The sequence below is a fragment of the Colias croceus genome, chromosome Z (genome assembly GCF_905220415.1).
Source record: "Colias croceus chromosome Z, ilColCroc2.1".
Taxonomy (NCBI): Eukaryota; Metazoa; Arthropoda; class Insecta; order Lepidoptera; family Pieridae; genus Colias; species Colias croceus.
The window spans coordinates 16,075,460-16,101,470 of record NC_059568.1 but is presented as its reverse complement, the minus strand read 5'-3'; the positions used below and the strand labels follow the sequence as shown (position 1 = coordinate 16,101,470).

Genomic DNA, 26,011 nt, shown 5'->3' with positions numbered 1-26,011 from the left:
AAGAATATGAGTCGTCATTTGTTTTTGACCTAAATCTAACATTTTAATTATTTTATCAGATTGATATCAGAATCAGGGCAAAGGCGAACGCTACACGTCAATAAATATTATGATAATTATCTTGATATTTACTGATGTATCTTGGGAGGGATCACAGCACACCCTACACCATCAATACGTATCGCGTCAGTACTGAAACGTTATTTGTATGAGCCAGACGTGATGACGGCAAGATAAATATTGCGATGTAGGTCCTGGGAGCAGATCACAAGGAGTTCCAGAAATCCAGCGAATACAGGGTTAGTTCTCAATGACCGGCCAAATTTTCAGAAATGGTTCAGAATCGATAACATTTTAGAACTAATGAAAAAAAAAACTTTTTTTTTTAAATTAGATTTCATTCCTGTCCACCACTAAAAAGCGAACGTGTGGACATTACAAAAGCAACAATTCAGTTCAACAACCTAGATAGGTAGAAGTTAGCACACACATAAATTTGGCAATGCGCGCACGCACACAAGTGCATTGATTCTGGGGGTGTTTACGATTTAGGAAATTTTTAAGACATTTTCAAATGAATGCTATTATTTTTATTTAATTTTATTCGACAATAATGTTTCAAATGCACCTTTGGTTTAATATCTAGATCTTAATTTTAAGTTTTGGCTGGTCATTGAAAACTAACCCTGTATTGTGATCCGTCAATACATTACCCTACACGTCAATAAATATCGTAATCCGATAGTAAATATTGACGGATCACAATATGGATCTTACGTGTAGCGTTCGCCAAAGAGTTGCCCTGATTCAAGAGGTAGGTTGTTATTTGTAGGCTGCATACTACTTGAGAATTATCACCGTCACTGTATGACGAAAGGTTCGTCCAAATCTATCTTTTTAGGGTTCCGTATTTTTAGTTTCACAACGTTTTCTATAAGTTTCAATTGAATTACGGTCGACTTCTTCAACTTCCATAAAACTCAGGAGATTTTTTGGTAGCCCTAATTTCATATCCCCATGTCAATGTCATGCAAGTGCATATAAATGGAACAGATCAACATACGACTTATGATTTGGTATATAAAACGGAGTCAAGAAGTGTTTGAGCATTTCAAAATTTGAACCGTTACGAAGTCGAGTTCGTCTAGTCTAGGCGGATTTAGCAATGTATGGAACATTAACTAACTATAATATGTCTGTGTACGGAGCCAACAAATACTGTAGGGTTTACGAAAAATAATCTATGTTACTTAATATACAGTTTCGTTTTGTCGGATCAAATAAAGCTGTAATTTTGATAATATAAATGGATCTGATCAACATACGACTTTAGATTTGGTATATAAAACGGAGCCAACAAGTGTTTATGGGTTTCTGAATTTCGGCCGTTACGGAGTCGATTCAGTTCAAGATCTTAGCAATAAAAATGTTGAGTATATCAATTTCTCCACGAATACGTTTGGCAACATCGCTCAAATATTTGCGCCGTTGCCACTCCGGGCAAGATCTATGCAACCGGAGTCGAGTAATATTGGGGTAAAGGTGGAGTCGGCAATGCACGGCAGTCAGGCTGGATCAACTTAGTGCCCAAGTTGGTATTTATATATTTGTGCTAAAAAAGGGCGTTATAAAGATGTCCATATAGGTATATATACAAGGAATATATATTATATACATATAGGTATAGGTACAAGGAAACCAAATAGTGAAGCAGTAGGACAAACTTCAATATTTAATTGATTCTCACAATTTAATTTACCAGCTAACTCCGCATTTCACAAAAATATAAACAACGCCAAATGTAAATAAGAAAAAAGAATAAGAGAAATGAGTATTTTAAAATAATAACAAAATAAACAGCTCACGATGTCTCGCCAATTTCAGTGCCAATGTTTAGACGAATTCCGTATGTAATTGTAGAAGTTTGGCCGGTTTTCCTGAAGCGCCATGTGGAACATCTGTTGTTGTATGTTACAAATGAATATGCACTATAAAAAGATTTTAAATATCATGTGATCCTGGTGAAAGATATCTTTAGGAGTTTCATTAGGAAATGATTTAAGGAGACAATCGCTTAGTTGCAGGCTGTATCTACATGTGAAAATGTATCTGCCAAATGGGCATTAGACAGATAAGGGTAGTTTGGGCTTTTGGGCACTTTTGGCTTTGTTTTTGTAGTTTCTTCTTCTTTGTTGTTGATTTCTTGCAAGTTTTGCTTCGGATAGTAATTCCGGAATAATATTTTTTTTAGATTTGACAAATTTAATTTCTGGAAGAAGCATACCTAGATGAATTAATAAATATTTATATTTCAGTTGGAATTTGAGTATATACCAATTACATGCACGTTCATCAACCATTTTCTGGTTTATGTACTCTTTTTTGCTCTATTTGCACATGGCTTGGTAATCTAAGCAGTCAATTAAATTCAATTAAGTTCTTGTTTTATGTTAGGTACTCGCTATTTTTGGAACGAAGTTCCCTATGGCTAGGCGAGAATTCCTTCACTTATTTAATTTATCATTTAAATCCTAAGTAATTAATTTATTACTAAAAACTTAACTAAAACGAAAGGAACTTCGTTCCAATCGGGTTTCCCACATGTGACACCTCAGCGATTTCCTTTTAGACACAATCGTCTGTTTGTGTTCCACGCTTTTAAGTACATACTTATAAGTTATAATAAATAAGTTTACTTTTTTTTACGCACACAGATAGCGGGTGTAGGTAATTCGTATATAAACCAGTGTTCATTCATCGAAAGTGATTATGTGCAATTTGCGGAATTATGCAAATGCAGGCAAATGCGTGTTGCGGAATGACCTGAGCATTAGTGTACTCCGGTTCGAACCGGTTCAAATGTTCACACACACGCACTGTGTAAGTTAATGAATGATGTCTGTGTGTGTGAGATTGATTGAATATCAAGTGACGTGATGAAAGGTTAGTTTTGAAAAATTATGTGCTATTTTTTAGTAATTTAGTGTGAAGCGCTTCCCGTTGGAATTTTGTAATGTTGGAATACGAATGATATAAATATAAATACTCTCATAATTCGTTCATAGAATTATGAATGCAAAATCAATCACGCCTTTATTTTGTGATTAATTGACTTGTTTTGTTATTGTAGTAAACAAATATCCTTGCTAGTTTAACGTTTGATGACATTGACAGTTAAAAAAAAATTAATTTATGTTTTAACAATAATGACAGGCGGAATAATACAATATGAGGATAAATTACTATAGCATTGTTATTATTGGGAAAGTTACTTATTGAATGCTGTATGACGTCATATTACTGCATACGTCATACTATAATAATTAATAATTATCGTTTAAATTTAAATCCCGGATTCGCTCAAAAAAAAAACATTTTTTTTCGTATGTGGCGCCAATGGCCAATGTTCCTAATTCAATTTTTTTTAATTAAATTTCCCTCTATGACACTTCTGAGGTAAAACATTTCTGAAAATAATAGTCTATATTTTTTGGCACGAACTTTTAACTATGTTTTTGCCAAATTTCACACAAACAAGTTCTGCGTTGACGTAGTATAGGTACGAATAGATATACTTTCACATTTTTAATGTTACTGTATCTAAATGTCTTAGGAATTTTCCTAGGTTTTCTTGTAATACGAGGTTCCGAGGTTCGCACACACTGTGAAGCGATAAATATTTATGATATTATGTCAATAAGTCATTTTATATTAAAATTGCATTCATTCATCTATTTTACACTGATCTCATTAGTTATTCATTCACATAATATCTTGCTGCTATTTGGTTTGTTTATTTCAAATATTACCCACGCTTAGAAATAAAATGCGTCAATTTTTAAACATGTAATGAAAGTCATTGCCCATATTATATTTCGCACATAGAATCAGCTATAAGCTAATATAATATAGCTTTATAAGTGGTGGACAACAATAATAAAAAGTGGCATGCATCATAGTCTTTCACGTATCTCATGAATTATTCTAATACCGTTTCAGCTACCATTATTATATAATCTTTTGTTTGTGTGTTTATGGTAATTATTTACGAAGATATCCGTGATGTATATCCGTATAGTTCCGTGATGTGGAAAAGATTTGAAATGTAAGTTTTAAATCGTGAAAATGAAGAGTACGTAAAAACGATTTTATAATGGAAATAGGTACTATTGAGATAAAGGTAGTAGGTATTTATTAGAGATTATATTGTATGCAAAAGATGTTACATTTTTTACACGCTTTATATTAGCTTCACCTGTATGTTTGTAACCGACTTCTTTGGGCGCGATTTTGACCCACTTTAAACGGCCAGATTTCGTTCAAACTTTGTAGATTTATTGAGGACCGATGACAATACACTAATTTGATAAAATTTTCTATTTTTTAGTTTGGTTTTCTATAAAAAGCGTGTTTTTTAGTTTTTTTTAACTATTATTATTTTATTAAAATCGATTTTACTCGCCAAGAAAACACAGATAAGGATATGTATTATATTCTAGCCGTAATTATTACAATGCGCAGTTGCTACTGTTTATATATCGTAGCAATTTGGTTCAACGTATACATTCCGAATTGTACAACAAACAAACAGAAACCGCCATTTGTCATATTACGTCATGTATATCCTTGATATAGTAGATAGGTAGATAGAAAAAATATTAAAATACCAACTTCGATTTCTAATATTAAGGCACGTTTAAGTAATGCTTTTTTACAACAAAATAGGTATAGTGATCTACATCCGAATTCCGAAAGAACATGCTTTATAATTTTATACTTTGTATTGTTATCTTTTGATGGAACAGCATTTGAACTGCAATTTAATCGATAGTTTTGCATTCATATTAACACTAGTTGCGTGCCGCGGTATCACCCGCGTGGCGCCGCTCCTGTTGGTCTTAACTCTTAGCGTAATGATATATTATTATAGCTATAGCCTATAGCCTTCCTAGATAAATGGGCTATCGAACACCGAAATAATTTTTCAATTCGGACCAGTATACATCCCGAGATTAGCGCGTTCAAAGAAACAAACAGCTTTATAATATTAGTAGGTAACTATAGATTGATCAGCATTTAGTCATAATTATTAGTATGCACCGTCCTAAAAGCTTTCACGTGCGCTAATTTCACTACTTAAAAAAATGCCCTTTAAAAACTCTTTGAACTTTGATACTGAATTTCAGACGTCATCCGCTAGCGCCGACATCTCACGCGAAATAATATATTTCTATACAATTTGGCGCCAATCCAACACAAACCAGTACTAAAGACGAGCAATGTCATTCATGAGATTATGTTGCTATTCGGCATACTTGTTGAATAATACATTTTTAGTTATAGCCATTTTTAACTTGGCATTTGTTCCGCTAATTAAATAAATACCTAGATAAATGTTTCAGTATATTCGCACAGCGCCATCTAGTGCCTAAGTATCTATGTTTAGACATTTTTTGGAATAAATACTACCCACAAGACAACGAGGCCGTCGCAAAATATACATAATATAATTGTAGTAGTAGAGATTCCTCAACATCTGATGCAATAATCAGGGACATTTACTGCTGCCGTGGGTTTCCTGTAAAACTCAAACTAGTTTTACAGAGCAATGAGGGTAGGTATTTGTACGTTGGCCTATTATAGGTAAGTATACCGAAAATCACTTATCAATTATTACAACAAAACTATACTAATGATACGAGAAGGTAGACAAATATATTTGTTTGAAATGCGCATCAGGCCAACCGCCAAAGTCACATAATGTTGTTGGTATTATTCGGAAAGTATTGTAGATACAGGCTATAGGCCAACCTTTTGTCTTACAAAGCTTAGGGGTTGATAAAAGATGGAATGGACGAAGTCGAAGCACAGTCGAAGTATCATCAGCAAAAATTCAATATAGAATATAACATCGGTAAATGTTTTATCCAAGGCTCCACCGACAGGACGTAAAAGAAATAAAAATATGACGACGAGATTTCTCGAACGTTGACAGTAAATAAATCGTGTCTTAGATAAAATAGAAAAATATCAAGATCCTTTCTGTAACTGATATTACCGTAAATTTTCCACCAAGTAAGGTCATAGTAACATAATGGTCAATGTAATCAAACTTCATTATTTCGAGTGTTTGCGCTCACTCTAGCCGCCCGCGACATGTTTGCAGTTAATGTTATCTTTAGATAAATACGATCACGCTTGGCGGCAAAAATATTTTTCCAATGATTCGTCAGTCGTCTTAAGGTGATGTCGCAATATAGTTGATAATTAAACTAACTAACATACCTGCTAGCTAGGCTAGTTAGGATCGGTAGCATTCAAGAGCATGCATAGCTTTAAGGTGAAACAAGAATGACTTCAACGGTTCTTCTAAACTTGTGGGTAGATTAATAAAATAATCTTAGACTCAGTTATGCACTGTTCAAACAAAACACAATAGGTATAACAAGCATTTTGTTATGACACTACGACTTGAATCTTTTGTAACCTCGATTTTTTTAATAAATTAGTTAATACCAAATAAAATAAATAAGAAAACGTTTCCGCTTCGTGATTAACTGCGTATATTTTGATGTATTTCCCCATTCAGTCTAGAAAGTGAATGCAAGGACGGCATGGCTAATACCAATGTTCTCTTAGCGGTTTTTAATTTATATTAAGGCGGTTCAAATGCATTGTTTGTTTCTCCTTGATCGGCCATTCATTCAAAGAAATGGCAATGAACGTAAACGTAAAACTTAATAAGTACTTAGGTAGTATTTTATTTGAAATAAGTAATTATCAGCGGAACGCCACTGGCTTCAATCAAGCTTCTGGTCTTCAACCTGTCGCAGACACATACTAATTTGTTTTCAGTACCAATTCATAGGTTTTTATAAATTATTTTCATTTAAATCATGATCATAGGCATTAAACAAATGAAAAAAAAACCTTACCTTGTGATTAACTTGTACCTACCACCAATTCTCTTGAGGGAAGTAAATATTCATTTTATTAGCCTAAAATAATCTGAAAAACGTGGCTAAGAGCAAAAGAAGTACCTAGGTAGGTACAGAAGTACTATAATAATGATAATAGATAATCAGCCGACTGACTAAATCAAGCAGGAGGTGAGATTGACGAGTATCTCATGGTATGATAAATCATTAGTGTCAATAGGTAAACCATATATAACATATAACATTCTACAGTTAATTTAAGAATTTAGGGGTAAATTTAACCATGCTAATTCATTTAAAATCTCTGTATAAATACTTCGTGCATGACAATTCGTCGCTATATAATATTGTCAAGATAAATTCCAATCTTTTGGACAAAAATACACCATTATAATTTTACAAAGGTATATTACGAACAATGTACAAAAATAATGAACAATTTTGTTTGCAAGGACGAAACATTCTAATGTACCTATGCTTACATTTCTTGTCGGATTGTATCCATTAATTTCATGGAATAGACTGACAAGAAAGCAAAAAAACTTATTCATATACTTTATAAAACAAAAAATTATAATTACAAAACTGGTTATAGTTTGGAGTACTCGAATTCAAATTCGCGCAGTAGATTTTGCGTGATGACTAAGTATACACGTACACACAAAATCAGCATATTATAAGATTTTTGTTATAGCCTCTAGAAGTGTTCAGTGGAAGCAATGCGGTGATGAACCTCCGAATAAAAAAGATAATTCTTCGCAACAACTTATATAAGTTACCTACACAAAAACGCCGACTTACACACAAGAGTAGGAGATAGACACGATTATGGCACAAGGAACAGGAATAGAATTGAAATGCCATTTTTCCGATTAGCTAAAGTTAAAAATTCATTTATGGGTCAAGGTATACGCTTATACAATAGAATTCCTCTCAATTTTAAAGAGTTTAGTAGTTCTAAATTTAAAACTTATATAAAAAATGTACTAGTTCAGAGAGCGTACTACAGTATTCAGCACAGCAGGAATATATGAACGATAAAGACCCATGGAGGGTTGTCGCGTAAAAACCACAGGACAGTTCTTTGGCATATTATGATATATTATGTATAAGTTAGATATAAGTTACATATTATGTAATATTGACATGATTTTAAAAGAGCAACTATGGAGTTTCTTGCCGATTCTTCTCCATAGATACTGCTTTCCGAATCGGTGGTAAATGTTAAAAATACTTATGTAATGACGATTCGAAAGTGCTACTAAATAGTAGTCTAATTGAATAAATAAATGTTTGAGTTTGAGTTTGAGTTTGAGTATACGTTGTTATAAATGATATCACCACAATGAATACTCAATCTATACATATAATAAAATCGTAGGAAAGTCAAAACTGTACATTGAATATTTTTTTTAAAGAATACTTGGGCCGTGATCTATAATCGATATAGAAGCCAAAAACATAGTTTTTAGAATTTTTGTCTGTTTGTCTGTTTGTCTGTTTGTCTGTTTGTCTGTTTGTCTGTATGTTTGTCTGGGCTAATCTCGAAAAGTACTGCATAGATTGACTTCAAATTTTGCATGAATATTACTAACAGGTCGGGTGAGGCTATAGGCTACATATTATTAAGCTATCACCTACGGGGGAGGAGCTGTGAACCTTTATTTTTCTTACATATTCCGTGTACTACGACAGCGTACAATCTAAAGACTCATGTTTAAATGTTGTTTTTGAGTAAGCCATGCTATTATCTACCTTTACACTATAAAAACTACGTCATTTATGTAATTTTGGCAGAGAAACAGTTAAATGAATCTTAGCAGTATAAAGACAAATTTGAAACAGCGCCATCTATAGCCAGTGTTATAAAAATCAAACACACATTAACTATTGGAAATTAATAATTAAATGACGCATATATAAATGTTGTTTGACAATATCTAGATTGAAACTATAAAAATTATGCCATTTAAGTAACTTGGGAAGAGAAACATAGTTTAAAGAATGTAAGTTGTATAATGTTAATTTTGTAACAGCGCCATCTATGAGATTTCGTAAAAATCACTGAATACACTGTTGAAAATTAATAATTTAAATATAATCATGTTATTTATTTAACTCTTTAACCCATATCTTCCCTTCCCTATAAGGTATATTTCGTGTAAATAATAAATATACTACATTTTTTTAAAGTGAGGGTAGATGATTATTATTTTAAGTAAAACTAGACACCATTATCTACAGTAATTAATCTAATATTGATTGTGTTCATTAGTTACAATTTTAAAAATCTTCGTGTTTTATAAATTTACTAGCTTACCGCCCGCGGCTTCGCCCGCTTTGTCTAAAACCTAATAAATTATATACCTTGCTCTTGAATTAGTCTATTTATTTAAAAAACCGCATCAAAATCCATTGCGTAGTTTTAAAGATTTAAGCATACAAAGGGACATAGGGACAGAGAAATCGACTTTTGACTATTGAATGCCATAAAACCAAAAATATCAAATGCAATCTTAGTGTTTTGTGAATTTTCACCATCATGCGTTCCCACTAAAGGTAAGTTGTTACATACAGGTATTTATTTTTTTATAATGATAGCAATTCATGTGTTTTGTTGGTATTATATTATTACACTTTTTGAATGAAATAATAAAATGATGAATTGATGAATTCTTTTATATATGACTTTTACAAGATTTTGAGGTGTTTTCCCCAATGGGAACAGTAGTTTTTGATAAAATTTTATTTGTAAGTAGCTTTTTTTATAGATTTACAGTTAACTTTTGATTTTTTTATTTACAGATTCTATGCTCATAAAATTATATCGCCTTTGGAAGACGATTTCTGCTGACAATATTTTACAACACCACTTGAAAATTGATGATTTGATGATAAAGATAGTGGCTTGGATTATGTGGAAATTACAGGGTGGTTCTAAATTACGTTGACAAATTTCAAAATAATAAATTTCAAAAATGGGACATGCTGCGTTGCTATTGTTTTTTAATTATTATTTTCACATGTTTTGGCGCCAATTTAACGTTATTTGTGAAGAGAATAAAATTAAAATTAGTCATTTTTTACTATGTCTGCTCAACGAGGTGCAATAATATCCTTATATGAAGCTGGTAAGCGGCAGTGCGAGGTAGTGCAACTTCTCGGTATCAGTCAGCAGTTATTTTCTTCTGCTTTTAAACGCTTCGATGAGCTTGGCCATCTTGGTGACCGTCTGGGAAGAGGCAGAAAAATAACTGTGAGGACGCCTAGACTTCAACATATCGTCAAACAAAGATTGACCCGCAATTCACAAGCCAAGGTAAGAAAAATGGCTCGAGACTTAGTTGTAAGTCATTCAACGTTACAACGAGTTGTTAAAAATTAGCTCAAGTTAACAGCATACAAGCTGCGAAAAGCACAGCGGTTGAATGATAAAGATAAAAAAATACGCCTTGAAAGATGTCGCTTACTGAAAACGCGCTCCGCTGGTGATGCGTGGAAAAATATTTTTTTCACAGATGGAATTTTTTTCAAATTGAGCAGTCTCATAACCGCCAAAATGATAGAGTTTACTCTTCAAGTCGCCGTGGAGCCACAGCAATTATCCCCCTTCGACAAAAACCGGATTCAGTCATGGTTTGGCGTGGCATTTGCTCAACAGGCAAAACTCCTCTCGTTTTCGTAAAAAAAGGTGTGAAAGTGAATCAAGAAATATACTGACGTGATATTTTGGAGAGTGTAGTTCTTCCTTGGAGCCCGCAGCACTTCGGTGACCAACCGTGGACTTTTCAACAGGACTCTGCTTCATCTCACAGGGCCTCAAATGTGCAGTAGTGATGTATGGACCATTTCCCAGAGTTCATAAGTTCCAAGGAATGGCCTCCATTTTCACCAGATCTTAATCAAATGGATTTCAGCGTATAATCAATTCTAGAGGCGAGGGCCTGTGCAACTTCACACAGAAGTTAAGACGCGCTGAAGACAACACTTACTTGTGAGTGGGACAAAATATCTGAAGAGGAGGTACGGAAAATCGTCGAAAACTTCAGAAAACGTTTAAGCCTTTGTATTAAAGCTAAAGGTTTTAATTTTGAAAATAAATAGATATTTACATTAAAATAATACTGTATTTTTATTATTTAGTAGTCACCGTTATACTGTGTAAAAGAAAAATAAAATAAATCGTAAAATAAGTTGTCAACGTATTTCAGAGCCACCCTAGTAATCATCCGCTTCGTTAATTTTTGACTGAAGTTAATGTCCAACGTCCAATGGTTCAATCATTGATCAATATCAATAATAGTGTTAATCATAATGGTTCAATCATTGGAAGTATCTCGGGAAATTTTGGAGGATATTTTTCAGGAAGGAGAGGAGGGGCAGCCAGCCACATATCAAACTACTACGTTTTAGTACCGAAAAAATGTTATTGCCAAATGAAACGTAAATTTTGCACTCACAACTGTACAAGTAATGTTTTTATTTTGACTTTGCGGTTATCTGATTATAATATTTATCGTTATGGCTATCGAGGTACCGACCGTACTGGGATCAGAGTACATGATATACAGTTCATCATCCAGGATTGCTAAGAGCATTTTCACACTGAAAAAGATGTTTTCTTTGAATCGTAGTTGCTTCATTTATTTATTTTTAATCATTTTACATAACTAATATGTTTTATATTTTATAAATATATAATTTTCATTATTTATAAATAAAATGGATCCAACATAACTTTGTTGTGTATCATTTCTCTATTAATAACCCATAGGCATATTTTCCGAGCGCCCCATTTAAGTTGCGGTCCTGAAATTATAAAAAAATTATGTATACTTTTGCCAAATATGTATAAGCTCATTGCTCAAGCTCATTTTTACATAAAAATAACAAAAACTAAACTACTAAATAAAATAAATTATGTAAAGATTTTATAAGAAAACACAGTATATTTATTAGGAGACGGTGATCTCTTCCAGGCAAAAGATATTCATCAGCTCAATAAAATTGAATAGTATGTTGTTAGTTATTCTTTAGATTCACAATTGTAATGAGCATTTCCGCATGCAAGTTATTTCAAGTAGTATCGTAGTTTAGATATATCATAGTTTTGACACATTAAAGTTCCAACAAAACCCTCAAATTTTTGAGCAGAGTTGAGCAAGATAATTTGAAAAATGTGCCGTGTTAAGTATTATAGAAAAGGTTAGTTCGTTGGTAATTATTATTTCTTCTTCATTTACATGTTGTTAGTAAAAATAAACTTTGACTAACAGTCAAAGTATTTATACTTATGTTCAGTATTTATCTGTATTATTATTGCTTGGTAATTAATATATTTTCATGTCGTATACCTAATTATAAACATAAGTTTGATGTGTTATTAGCTGGATTTATTGAAGTGAAAACTTTTTTAGCGGCGTTGGGTATACTCGCGTCAGGACACGTGACCATCGAAAAAGCGTAAGACGGATGTTAGTTTTTTTAGCCCTTATATTCCATGCGTAAGACAGATACCTACCATTCCAAAATATCAAACATGCTGAACGTTAATAATCAAGTTTTCACTTCTGCCGGCACTCCCGGAGTGCAACCCGTCTTTTTTTTTACACACTCACAGACTTATAATATTTTATGTTAAAATAGTGTTAATCATATTAATATTTTTTCACAATTAAAAATATTTCCTTTTTTCTGATGGTGATGTTATGAGGACCATATTCGGTCATCATTAAAAATCTGTGCGAAAACTATAAACACTTGTGAGGCCCTCACGGCAGTCACGGATGAATTCTACACATACCCGTGGCCCTGTCGTTGATGCGGCTCGACGGAACACAGTGGGGTTTTGGTCGGTAGGAATCCGACATAACCCACGGCCTCTTCCCCGGAGGCCGTGGGTATCTATGCAAGATTTCCCCACTAAAAAAAAAGGCCCTCACGGCAGATCGGGGCGGTCTGACGCGAAGTGGGGACAGCGTTGTCACTGTATCGCTTTTGCCACGCTTTTCAACAGACTTATTCGATAGTTCAGTTTTGTGTTAAGACCGCTGTGACAACCAACCCGTGAGACAAACAAACCCGGTTTCCCCTATTATCCCGTTAGACCGAAACCCTCACTGAGAGGGAATTACGTCTCACTACTGATCACGACAGTCATATTTTATCTCGAGAATCTGAAACTTTACTCAATATGAAGACCGTTTGACAAATGATTAATATTATTCGATCTCTTGAAGATGAACATGAGCATAAGCAATGACTAGAGTAGGGACGCGAATATTACAATTATTTGAGACAAGAACGATTAATATTTGTTTAATGAAAGATTAAGAATTGAAATTATTCAGTCTCTGAAAACGGACGAATAGCGAGAGGCCCGTCTTACTGCAGACGATTTCGTCATAGTCTTGATGACTTAGAGGTAAACAATCTACGAATTCGGTGGTGTGGTCCGACAAATATAAAAGTGGGTTTGCTTATAACCTCAAAATTTATTACAGATCATCTTCTGTATAGGCGATATTAACGTAGTATGTTCTTTGCATGCTTTACATGCTTTAAAGTGGAGTAAGGAGACGGCTTTCGTTTGAAGATACACCGGAACCTTTGAAATCACTACTTTTAGAGGAACATACTGTGCAATCTAAACTGTTATTAGACAATAAGTATTCGCTCTTATAGTAGTGCGTTTCAAATGATCCTTTGGTGCTCAATAATTATCAGAAGGTCCTTTCATGCTTACTTTTAAGATACAAGGTCAAGTTTACCATTTGATAGGATCCCTTTTGCCTGAAGGCCAACCTAAGTTTGTTTAAATATATTTTGTATTCGACTACAACGAATAGTGGAATACAAGAAATCAATATTTCTCAAATTTAAAACTGAACTCATTTCACAATTATTTTAGAACAGGTTAATTCGTATGTATGCAGTTTTAAATCGACATTAGAAGCTTTTCCTCAAGATGGTGATATCGGCACTCAGGAACTCCCTGGACGTGTTATAACGCCCAGGCCACAGTATTACAATTTTTCCTACAGTAGAGCAACGAATGTATTTTCGCATAGCAACGGAGGGGAACTCGCGGGGGGTCAAGTGACGCGGGCCACGTACCACAAACATGCTTAGTTTGTGGTACCGAGCGCGAAAGAAAGTCATCGTGTTTTTAGTAAAGTTACTATGTATACTGACGTAATTTAATACTTAGGTACATATTCTATAATGGTGCGCTCAAACTGTTAATCTACATTTAATTTAGATTATTATTTGAAATACTAAGTAATGTAGAATTTAAATCACATTCATTCATGTTGTCTTTAGATTTTAAGATTTTCTTATCAGTGTTCAATTTTAATGTAGTTAAATTTTATAAGAGACAATAATTAAGAACATTCAAAAATAAAGTGTCACGTATTTTTTTTTAAACGACGAATGACGAAAAACGTCGTAATCGCGGACGAAGTCGCGGGCAACAGCTAGTGTAATTATAAAAGCACTACAATATATCTCAATCTTAGGTATTAAAATGATTAATCATACGGTTATTCGTATATAATTGAGAGATTTGCATGCGCGAGCGCAGGATGTCCTTCGTTACTGGAGTGCGGCGAAATTGAGGCCGAGGGGCTTAATTCAATTTACTGTATAACACTTTATTTTTTGATAATAATCTTTTGACATATGATCGTAAACGTCAAGTGTAAGCATTTTTATGCGTTTAACATTTTGTTAACAACTAAGTTAGGTACATAACTATACTTAAACAAAGAAATCATTTACTATGAATCCAACCATAAAATGAAAATTTATACTTTATTTATTATGATCTCAAAAGGTTATGGAGTTTGCAAATGTTACAAAATCCTGAAAAAATACGAAACAGTTTAAACGTAACTTTCAAAAAACACTATCTAGCAATTATTTAAATACTTAGGTACATTGAAAATTACCATCCACGGTGCACCAGTCACCACATAGATAATATTCCTTCGTACACACATCAAGTGCAATAAGCAATTATCTAAGCGTATAATTACTGTCTCAAATGCGAATTAGCAGTACGACAGCTAGATAAAATCACCATTAATACATTATGCATTATAATAAACGTGGAATACTTAAATCATGCAATCGAAGCTTCTAGAGACACGATCATTATCTTTTTGCCGCAAAGCGGATTGCCAATGCAGGATTCTGTGATTTATTATAAATAATATATTAAAATATGGTCGATTCTGTTTCGTAGCCATTGAAAGAAGTAAAGTTTTGAAACTGTTTAGAAATTTATATTTAAATAAATTGTAAAAATAATTACTTATATGATAGGATCCGTCGAATATCCACTTGCTATTGTGAATGCAAATGTTTTTACACATAATTATCTGTACATGTTTGTTACTCCTAAAACGGCTGAATCGATTGTGATAAATATTAGTGATTATTAACAAATCTTAGACAAAGAACTCATAGCAAATGTTTATTTTCTATAAACTATTCTTATTCTAATTTAAATCTTTAAGCAGAGCAGTCAGATAACGATTGAACAATCATTAATTTATAACGCTCCCACGTTACATAGAACATAACCTAATGGACGTTTCCCGATCATTTGCTACCTACAGAACATATTCTAAATTGACCTGACTTCTAGATGCACTAAAAGCAACAATGGCGCTTATCTTTTATAAGGAAATAAACTACAAATCCACATTGCCCGTTTTAGAATTGTAATCCGTAATAAATAGGTAAATGTGAGTAAATGATTATTATTAGAAAGCAAAGACGAGCTAAGCGGACTAGCGTGAAAAGATTACTTACCTAGGTAATTCAGAACACGCAATTTCAAAATTTGTTATTTTGAGAACCTCTTCTCACAAAATTAAAAAGATAAATCTTATTAGTAACCCTCTATACATGTAGTTAGGTACAACTAAATCTTCAAAACGGAATTTAAATATAAACATATGTTCTATTAACACTTTTAAGTAACGCTAATATAAATATTCTAAAATCTTGATGCAAATTACTACTTCACGCCGCGAAAATAAACTTCTGAGAAAATCGTTATTCATTCAAAATAAAAACATTGTATCTAAACAAAATGTCAATATGCGAATGTATTTACTGTGTTAGCTTTTGGTAAACGTGAAACACGTGCCCATAAAAATACCGAACGTCTTGAAAAGGTGAATATCACGTTTTGAATGTACTTATATTGTATACTCAGAAGCACAGATTATACCTACTTATGTTTGAGACACTTATGTTTGAAAAGTAACGGAACAGTGTTTGTCCTAATCGTACATTTTTATTATTGTACTGGCTTTACAAGCTTTACAAGCAATGGTTAAACGATTAAAGATATAGATTTTCTACCCGAATGACGTGCAAACTTGTTTACAGTAGTTTACTTTGGCATTATATAGTAGCTTTGGAATGAAAACATCGTGATGTTTGTAGTACCTATGTTCAATGAATGTCACCACCTCAGGCATTTTTGTTTGAAGTATCAAGTAACAGTTTAAAATCTACTGGCTCTTAAAAAAAATAATTTATATAATTAAAGATTTAGATGCCTAAATAATATAAATTTATAATCGTTAGAACTTATCTAGGTACATACTACACTTAAAACAGAAGTTTCTTATAAGTAGATTCAACCAGTTTGGTGCCAACAACGTGTAAACTGCATTAATATTGTATGCGATTTAATATATTCTAAAATATTAACATAACTCCACATAAAGCCACCTGAATATGATTGTTAATAATTATTACTGGAGGCCGACGACTTTAGGTAAATCCCTTATTAAATCCCTTATAAAAAATCCTATTTCTAAGCCTAGAAATAGGATTTTTAATAAGGGATTTGCATAGACTAGTTTTGACATACTTATAGGTATTTAAACAATTTTTAGAACTGTTATTTTAATTAAACATTTCTTACTTCCTTAACAAATTACTTGCGTTATAAAGAAAATGATTCCACTAAACAATAAGTACTACATTATCCATGAAGTTTCAACTTCAATTGTAAATAAAGTGAGCTAGCGCAGAAATATTTCACGTTGCAGTCGAAGCCAAATATTTCTAGTATTCGGAATAAAGCTGGATGTAAACATAATTGTTTATGCCGATGTCGTTGCCTTTTCATGTAGGCGGCTGGCGTCTCAGCTATATGAGTTACAACTCAATGTGACAGAATTAGCACTCAAATGATGATACTTTGTCTAAAAATACTGTCGGTATAATAATAACGGTTACTGCTACAGTGATAATCGTTCAATTATTTCACAGTTTTCAAGATCTCTGTGTGATGCATCATATCCTGCTTAACGATATAGAAATCTTGATGATTTTATTAAGACCTTGAAATGTTTGTTACAGGAAGCCGAAAAGCAAGCGAAGAGGCACAACATAGCAAATATCAACCCCTCCTTCGAACCAGATGACTTCCTACCACAAAGGTAAACACAGAGAGATGTTATGATTATTTTTCGAAACTTTCGAAACTACTGAACCGTTAACGCACAATATTTTATAGTTTAAAAGAGCATATTTAATATTTCTAGAACATAAAAAAATAGGAAAGTAGGCAACTGAAAGAAAAACATAAAACAAAAACAGTTGATAAAATCACACTCGTCTAAAACTGTTCAAGTACTATTTAGTTAGCCCTCCTCTCTTTATTATATAAACAATAAAAGGTAACTGGTACAGCAACTTCTATTAATCTCCGGAACCATGATTATATTTTCTACCTTATTCGGCCATTATTTTAACGGAGAAGGAAAACGTCATGATGAAACCGAAGTGACCTAGAATAAGAGGTTTGACGACATCCAAGTGGCAGCTTTTTATATGTCTGGGAAGGCAATCAAGTTATGAAGATCCAAAACAATTACTTGCAAAATATGTCCTTAAATTGGCCTTATTGAAAATCTTGATTGAAGTCATTTATTCAGTAAAATAAACTTGATAAGGAAAGAATAAATACCGGGTCATTCAAGAGTACCTATTTCATGACATTTAAGAAAATTTAATTTCGATGCAACATGGAAGCCAAATATTCTATTTCGTAGAAAGAATTGATTACAGAAACTTATAGCCAGAAATTTATATAACAAAATCAATACATTTTTTATAAACAATCAAAACTTCCCCTTTATATAATTCTCGGAGTCACGGTATGGTCTCCTAGTGACGTCAATAGATAATTACACATTGTGCGTGTTTATTGCCGTTACCCTTTAAGAATCGCAAATTGCTACTTAACTGAAGTCAAATACGTTAAAAATGACGAGAAATAAGTACTTGAAACAAAACAAACACCACGATCAATACGCGAAAGAAAGAAACGTATTGTAATTAGTTGATAAAAAATTAAATAAAGAAATGCAATTACACTCAAAAACTTTGTAAATATGTATTTTATTGAATTTTTATTTACTTACACAAACGTTTGTCAGTTTATGTTAGAATCGATATTAGCTCATGCGGATTTTATTAACTCCTATTTATTCTCTTCATTTGATTCGATTCTATGAAAAAACACTGTACCTATACCGTAGGATGTTGAGCAGCCATAATATTACGCTTACATAACACAAAATCTGTATCTTCGTAAAAATCAGCCGCGCGACCGAGAATTCAAATCCGCAACCCTTGCTGCGTTAGTATTACAATGGGGTAGGCCACGGAAGGTTAAATCGTGGTACTATCAAATGCAAATTTCAAGGCACTGCTGCAAGTTCGGTTGATAAATCGATGTTGTAACCTCGTGTTGAAAACTCGTGTCCAAGCATACACCAGCATGGCTTCGTAAGTGAAAATAACTTTACCATTACAATAATTACTTTGTTGTTTTTTACTTTGTGTCATAGGTAATGCGCAATTTGCAAGGCAAAGTTTTATAAAATACCTATGACACCTTTACCTAAAACGTCCGTAGCTAAACAATGTTTATTCCGTGAAGTGTTTATAATCGCACAATTGTATTGGTAAATAAATTTTATCGACTTCACACTGTGAGAAATATTGTTAATAATTATGAAATTAAATATAATTCCTGCCTTTTAATTTTTATTTTTCATGTTCAAAGTAGGTTGATATCCTGCACTGGGTCTATAAAGTAATACATAGTTGTATTTAACATGTTGTCATAATAATATGTATTATAATGTTAAACTTTAGGCCACATTTATAAACAGGCGAATATAGATTATAAATTAATGTTCATCGTTTACTAGGTATACGTTCAAAAGCGATTAGCGAAGTACCTACACATAAAATGATAAATTATTGGACTGTTACATGCTACATTTTGATCGATATAGTTAAGCATACAGTTTTTTTTATTTCATTTTTATTTACTATTACCATAATTATATAAAAACGACTTCACACTAGACGGATCCATTTAGTTATGACAAGTTAATTTACAATGTAACAAACTTTTATAATATGTTATCTAATACAACACTAAATAAATATTCCATTTTCCAGTCTTTCACCCGTCAAAGATGAGAAGAAGAAGCCAGGAGACAAGGGCATCTATCTGGTGAACATGAATGAAAAGAACTTACAGGAAGTAGAGGAATATGAACCTTATGACAACAGAGTAGTTGAACACCCCACGACGTAAGTAGCTTTAAATACTCATTACTATACTCTGTTTCTAGAAAGCTACGTTATCACTAGCTAATTAGAATCAATGTTCCTGGTAACAATAACTTATTAAAATTGAACAAGGCGAGTAAGTGATTCAAACTACTTACCTAGAATAATAAAGATATCCTGTTGAAAAGACTAGACCGACCCCAAAGTACTAACAAATGCTTCCTACCTTCTCCAATTTTCCTTGATACCAGATATGCATTCACCCTTGAAGACCATGATTTCCTATCCTACCTAGTACCTACGACATGACACAAGGATCTTCCTGCATCAGGCCTATGCGTAATTTTATTGTTTATAGGGTATTTACACATTGCTCATATACTTAGGTCAGTTTCGGTCTGTAGCACCATCAGAACAATGACTTATAGTAATCATAATAAAGATGGCATTTAGATAAGCAGAATGAAAAACTAATTCATCAAAATAAGTGTAATCGCTATGCAACATAGGTGTGGAGGATTATAATTAAATTAAATTATTCTGAATGAGATCATGTCTTAAAAAATATAGTCTATTTTGCTTTCTACTAATAGTATGAGAGACAAAATGCTGGTTATATATGTTTTTCAAGCAGATCTTATTATCTTTGTGATTATCGTAGTGGCTGAAATGAATCTCAAAAGTAAACAACATGTTTTGAACAACAATAGTTGACGTCCTTTTAAGTAATAAATCTTATGACCATTTACGTAAACTAGCATCCCAAAAATGAGAATAAAATAATTATAATTCAGATCAGAGATCCCGTCCGGCGCGGATTTTCCTCAATCGTCAGAAACAAGGCTATAATATATTATAATATATAGGTACTTATAGTATTAAATATTTTACGCTTCGCCTCAAAACAACATGGTTATTTTTTTTAGATCTCGTGTGAAATGAAACGATTAGGTAGCCGATAAGGGGACTAACCTGTATTGTACGGGTATTTGTATATTAATTATAATTGATATATTTATGTTATGTTTAGAATGGTCACGTTTTTATTCTGTGGTTAAAAAAAATCACGTGTCCATTTGTTATTTTAATCTTCGTGTCTAATGCCTAAATTTTCTATAAAAAATAGAGTCTGTTTTAGGACGAAAACTAAAATTGAAGGAGATCAAATAGTGAATGGAAAGGAATGCCTGTTGTTGGTTTGGTAGAATCAATAAAAACTGAACCAAAATTTTAAAGGGGAGAACCAAAGCTATTCCAGTTAGAAAAGCTAAACTAAAATATTTCAACTACTTTGCTAAAGTATCCTTGCATCAGAGCGTATACATAAATTTTATTACCGAAGGAAATAACGTAAATTATGTAACTCAAATGAACGTACAGAATGTAGAAGCTGTGAAGTAGCAGTCGACTTACGAAATGTTGATTATAGATCAATCTGTCAATTAAAATCAAATAAATTGCACCCGAATATATTTTATAAAGATTTATTGGTCTTCTTTCTAAGTTATGATCTAGTCAGATTTTATAGACGTTGTATTTCAATCTATCACTAGTTACTGCAACCTCTAAATTTTCACATTCTAAATACACGACACACTTACATATTTTAACACTAATGCTAATAATTTATTAAACAATACAATAAGTCCTAACTACATCAAATTGTTACAGGAACACAGAAACGCTCCTACATTTGTTAAAAGGGAGTCTGGGTACGGGAATCCTGGCTATGCCGCATGCGTTCGCCAATTCGGGTTACGTGGTCGGTACTATAGGCACCATCATCATCGGGGTCCTGTGCACGTACTGCATCCACGTGCTGATAGATTCGTGCTACGTGCTGTGCAAACGGCGGAAAGTGCCATCCATGACGTACACCGGTGTGGCTGAAGCCGCGCTGTCTGAGGGCCCGGATTGGTGCAAAGCATGCGCGCCGTACGCTGCGTAAGTAGTGTTTATTGTTCATTAAAGTTTTAATAATAGAATTCGATAGTGTGTGGTCGACGCGTTCTTAGCTTTACCCTCACTAATTGATAAAAACTGCAACTTAGTACATTCGTGATTTTGTTGAAATGATTACATTACAAGGATAGTAAATAAATATATTTTGTATTTTAATGTACTGGTCGGTGCAACATTATGCTACCACTGCGTAATACTTAGGTAAGAACAAAGTATTTTGAACATTATTATTTCCTATATCCTTTAAACAGAATAAACATGGAAATTTCCTGGACAATATTAATAATGCAAATGATTAATCTTGTTTTGTTTTGGATTCTACCAATAAATTAATTAGGTATATTTTCTCAATATGACATACCTTTACGTATTTGTATGTCTTTTAATGTTATGTTTATGCGGAACGCAATAAAATTAGACAACAATATCTTTATTATTAACAGCCTACCGTAGCTTACCGTTGTTGTTGTTTTTAAGGTATTCAGTTAATTAATTAAATTATTAATAAAACATTAGGTCATCCGTATTATGTCATAAAATAAATATCAACTTCTACAAACTTATATTTAATTACAAAATGACGGCGCAATAAAATCATTTCAATGATCTTGTTTGTTTTGTTGTGATATATTTTTCCTTCCAATCCAGTGCTATCAAGAGTATATGTATAATTTTTAGTAGTATAAAAGTAAAAAAAAGCAATGGCTTGCTAAAAGCTGGCTAAATCCTAATTTTGGAAAGCTTTGTTGAACTCAATTGTATAGCTGTAGGCATTAGAAAAATCAGTAAAGTGAAATTGTTGAATAAATAACGAGGGTGTTCAACTTCTCGCGGCGCTCTCTAGGTCACAGGGCTCACGCTCAGCCTACTGCCTGCCTAACCTAACCGGTTCAGGCACTGAATCTAAGCACCATTTGCACTCGGCACTCCAGACACACTCGGATACTAATCATACTAGGCTAGCATTCCTTCTATAAGATTCTAAATTATGTAACACTACTTGTGACATGTCAGTCTAAATATCATAACACGAAGGGGAATCAAAAACCAGTACTTATTTGTTATCCTTGGATGATAAAAAAATATAGGCTCAGTTGATAATTCCGTTGATATAGATGTATTTGTTTAAATCCTGTATTCGATACCGGTAGGTAGTTAGGTTATAGAATTTTTTCAAGGACGTTTAGGACCATACTAATATATTTGTTATCACAATTAGTAGGGCAGTCCAAGTAATAGATAATTTCTATTACAGCCATGTGGTCAACGTGTTCCTGCTCATCTACCAGATCGGAACCTGCTGTGTGTACGTGGTATTCGTGTCGGAGAACATACAGTTCGTGCTGACGAAGCACTTCGAGCTCAAAGTCACGGTCTCAGAAGTAATGCTGTGGATCCTCTTGCCACTGGTTCTGATAAACTGGGTGCGGGACCTCAAGTACCTGGCGCCGTTCTCCGCAGTGGCCAACGCAGTGACCATTGTTAGCTTCGGGATTATCTGCTACTATATCTTCAGAGACGCGCCTACGTTGGAGGGAAAAGTGCCAGCTGGAAAGATTGCGAATTTCCCGCTTTTCTTCGGAACTGTTCTCTTCGCTTTGGAAGCTATTGGCGTGGTGAGTGCACTTAAAACCAGAATTATTTCAAGATATACAGAACGACACATTTTAGGATGCATAAATATATAATATTAAAATAATGATGATATTCCATAATAGTGTCGATATGATATAAGTATATCAATATTTTCCTAAAACATTACCATGTTCCTCAGATTCTGCCGCTTGAGAATGAAATGAAAACTCCAAAGGACTTCGTGGGCAAGTTTGGCGTGCTAAACCGGGCGATGATCAGCATCATCATTTTATACGTCGGTATGGGCCTGTTCGGTTACTTGCAGTATGGGAATGAGTCTGCTGGCAGCATTACCCTCAACTTGCCGTCTAAAACGGAGATGTAAGTACACATAAGATCATCGTAGATTTAAGGACATCATGATAAGATTTAGGTTACTAACGGAAAAGTCAGTTCGTAGTACTAACCTTGAGGTATTTTTGGCCAGACCTGTGGGTCTGTGTAAACAGAGTTGTGTAGTTCACACGTTATTTCTATCTTTATGATAAATCTAATTCACACAGTATGAATAAATGTTAGATCACGCTTTATTGATATTTACATATTTAATATTTATCACTTATTTTCTTCTTGTAACATCTATAATATATAATAATATGTAATGACTGAATCACTTCAAGTTGCGGTATCTATTCAAATATTCAATTCAATTTATTGATCAGGTAACAAGTCATGTTTCATTTAAAAAATAATAGTGCCATATTCGAGCATTAAACTATAGAAACCTTACGTGGACGAACTTTAATTTTCTCTCATTTCTTATTAAAAAGTATTAGAAGCAACGAAGAATGTTTTTATTTACCAATCTATCCTATTGCAGATTGGCAAGTGTGGTGCAATGTCTCCTCGCGTTCGCTATATTCATCACGCACGGGCTCGCCTGCTACGTCGCCATCGACATCTTGTGGAACGAGTACATCGGCGTGCGTCTTCTCAACAGCTCGCACAGAGTCATCTGGGAGTACTTACTGAGGACCTGCATTGTTCTTGTCACTTGTAAGTATCTAATAGCTTTTCGGTTGCTTTCCTTCTCCATACTCTAAGCAGTCCTTTTCTTTTGTCACCTCGTCGATACCTTCCTTTTTCTCTTATATTAAAGCCACATTTGCGGACACGTAATGACCTCAAAATTCGGCATTTGGACAGATATGTAGATATATTTTGTTCTGATTCATATAAAGGTGACTCTAATGCCGATCAGTTTTTGTGTATTTCTGCATGATGTAATTTTATTTATTGTTTACGAACACCATCTATAGTTATAACTGGTAGTCATTTAAATTGTAAACCTTTCAATAGTAAAAATATAAAAATAAATAAAAGAAAATAATTAAGCCTCCGAGAAACAACAAAAGTCGTTTAGAATCGTTTCTGAATTACATAAATAAATCAAATTAGACCTCTGATTTCGTTACTTTCCCTTAAACAAGCGATCTTCCATTCCAGTCGGTATCGCCGCTGCAGTGCCCGAACTAGACCTCTTCATCTCGCTCTTCGGCGCGCTGTGTCTCTCCGCGCTCGGCCTGGCCTTCCCCGCCTTCATACAAAGCTGCACATACTGGTACTACGTGTCGGACTCCGAGAGGATGCGCATGATCATCAAGAACGTCATCGTCGTACTGTTCGGTGCTTTAGGACTCGTCGTGGGCACTTGGACGTCCCTCGATGGCATTATCAGGAAATTCTCAGCGCACCACGTACTGAACGCCACAGAAAGTTTCACCACGGAAGCCACGCTGTTGCTTCTAAATGATACGTTAATCTCGCCTTGATAAATAGTGTTTGTAACGAATTTGTGCCATTAAATGAACCGTCCGTGGCATATAATATCAGTACAATACAGTAAATTTAATAATAATTATAATTACAATATAGTGATTAGTCAAAATCATGTGACAGAACAAGTTTACTGCATGAAAATTTAATTCTAGAATGGTTTAAATTTAAACTTTGGTATGGACCATAAAGCGAGCGTGCCCTAGAAAAGTAAGTTTAGTTAAAACACGACCATTAAATCTAGTTGGATGAACAAGACAATAAGTATTGTCGGCGTTTATTTTTATATTTATTCGTTCGTACTTACTTTTAATAATTAGCTGTTTCAGTATTGAACCAACTGTCCGCTATCAAAATACATGCAAGAAAACTTCGGTCATTGAGTACAAAATTGTTTAACACTTTACCAATCCTAGTGATACAAACAGCAGGCGAGAAAGGAATTGTTTCATTATGTACTAGCTTCCGCCCGCGACTCCGTCCGCGCGGATGTCGGTCTTCGCGTGGATGGTTTATTTATCCATTTTGAGTACCTCTGACAATAACATCTTATAAATATCTATTGGACCCAATTCCCAAATACGGCTAGGCCTATAATAATACGCAACGTGTGTTCGCGGTTCTACGGAACAACGTCTATGGATAAAACTGAAAAATTAAGATTATTATTTTTCTACGTATTTTTCCAGGATAAAAAGTATCCTATTTTACGCCCAGGATAATAAGGTATAATTATACCAAGTTTCATCGAAATCGAACCGCTAGTTTTCACGTGATGCCTTCACATACAGACAGACAGACAGACAGACAGACAGACAAAAATTTTTTTAATCACATATTTGGGTTTGGTATCGATCCAGTAACATCCCTTGCTATTTATTTTTTCAATATTTTCAATGTACAGAATTGACCCTTCTACAGATTTATTATATGTATAGATGCTACGACGTTCCGTACCTACTTTATAGTTATACGATATGTATATTTAAATATTATATAAGGCTATTTCCTACTTACATATATATATTCAGCAAACGCGAATAAGCTGATTTTCTAGAAATATTGAAAAATTCGCGCTT

General features: G+C 33.6%; 1 protein-coding gene across 1 annotated transcript in view; it reads left to right on the top strand.

Annotated features, from left to right (window-relative positions):
- LOC123704981 (proton-coupled amino acid transporter-like protein CG1139) overlaps positions 1–25,345 on the top strand; it is a 55,265-nt gene extending 29,920 nt beyond the window's left edge. The window contains exons 2-8 of the mRNA XM_045653509.1: positions 17,328–17,407; positions 19,446–19,580; positions 21,231–21,503; positions 22,777–23,137; positions 23,296–23,477; positions 23,977–24,152; positions 24,603–25,345. Of these exons, the coding sequence (XP_045509465.1) occupies positions 17,328–17,407; positions 19,446–19,580; positions 21,231–21,503; positions 22,777–23,137; positions 23,296–23,477; positions 23,977–24,152; positions 24,603–24,928 (1,533 nt within the window). The 3' untranslated portion in view covers positions 24,929–25,345. The remainder of the gene's footprint in view (positions 1–17,327; positions 17,408–19,445; positions 19,581–21,230; positions 21,504–22,776; positions 23,138–23,295; positions 23,478–23,976; positions 24,153–24,602) is intronic.
- The last annotated feature ends 666 nt before the right edge of the window (positions 25,346–26,011 follow it).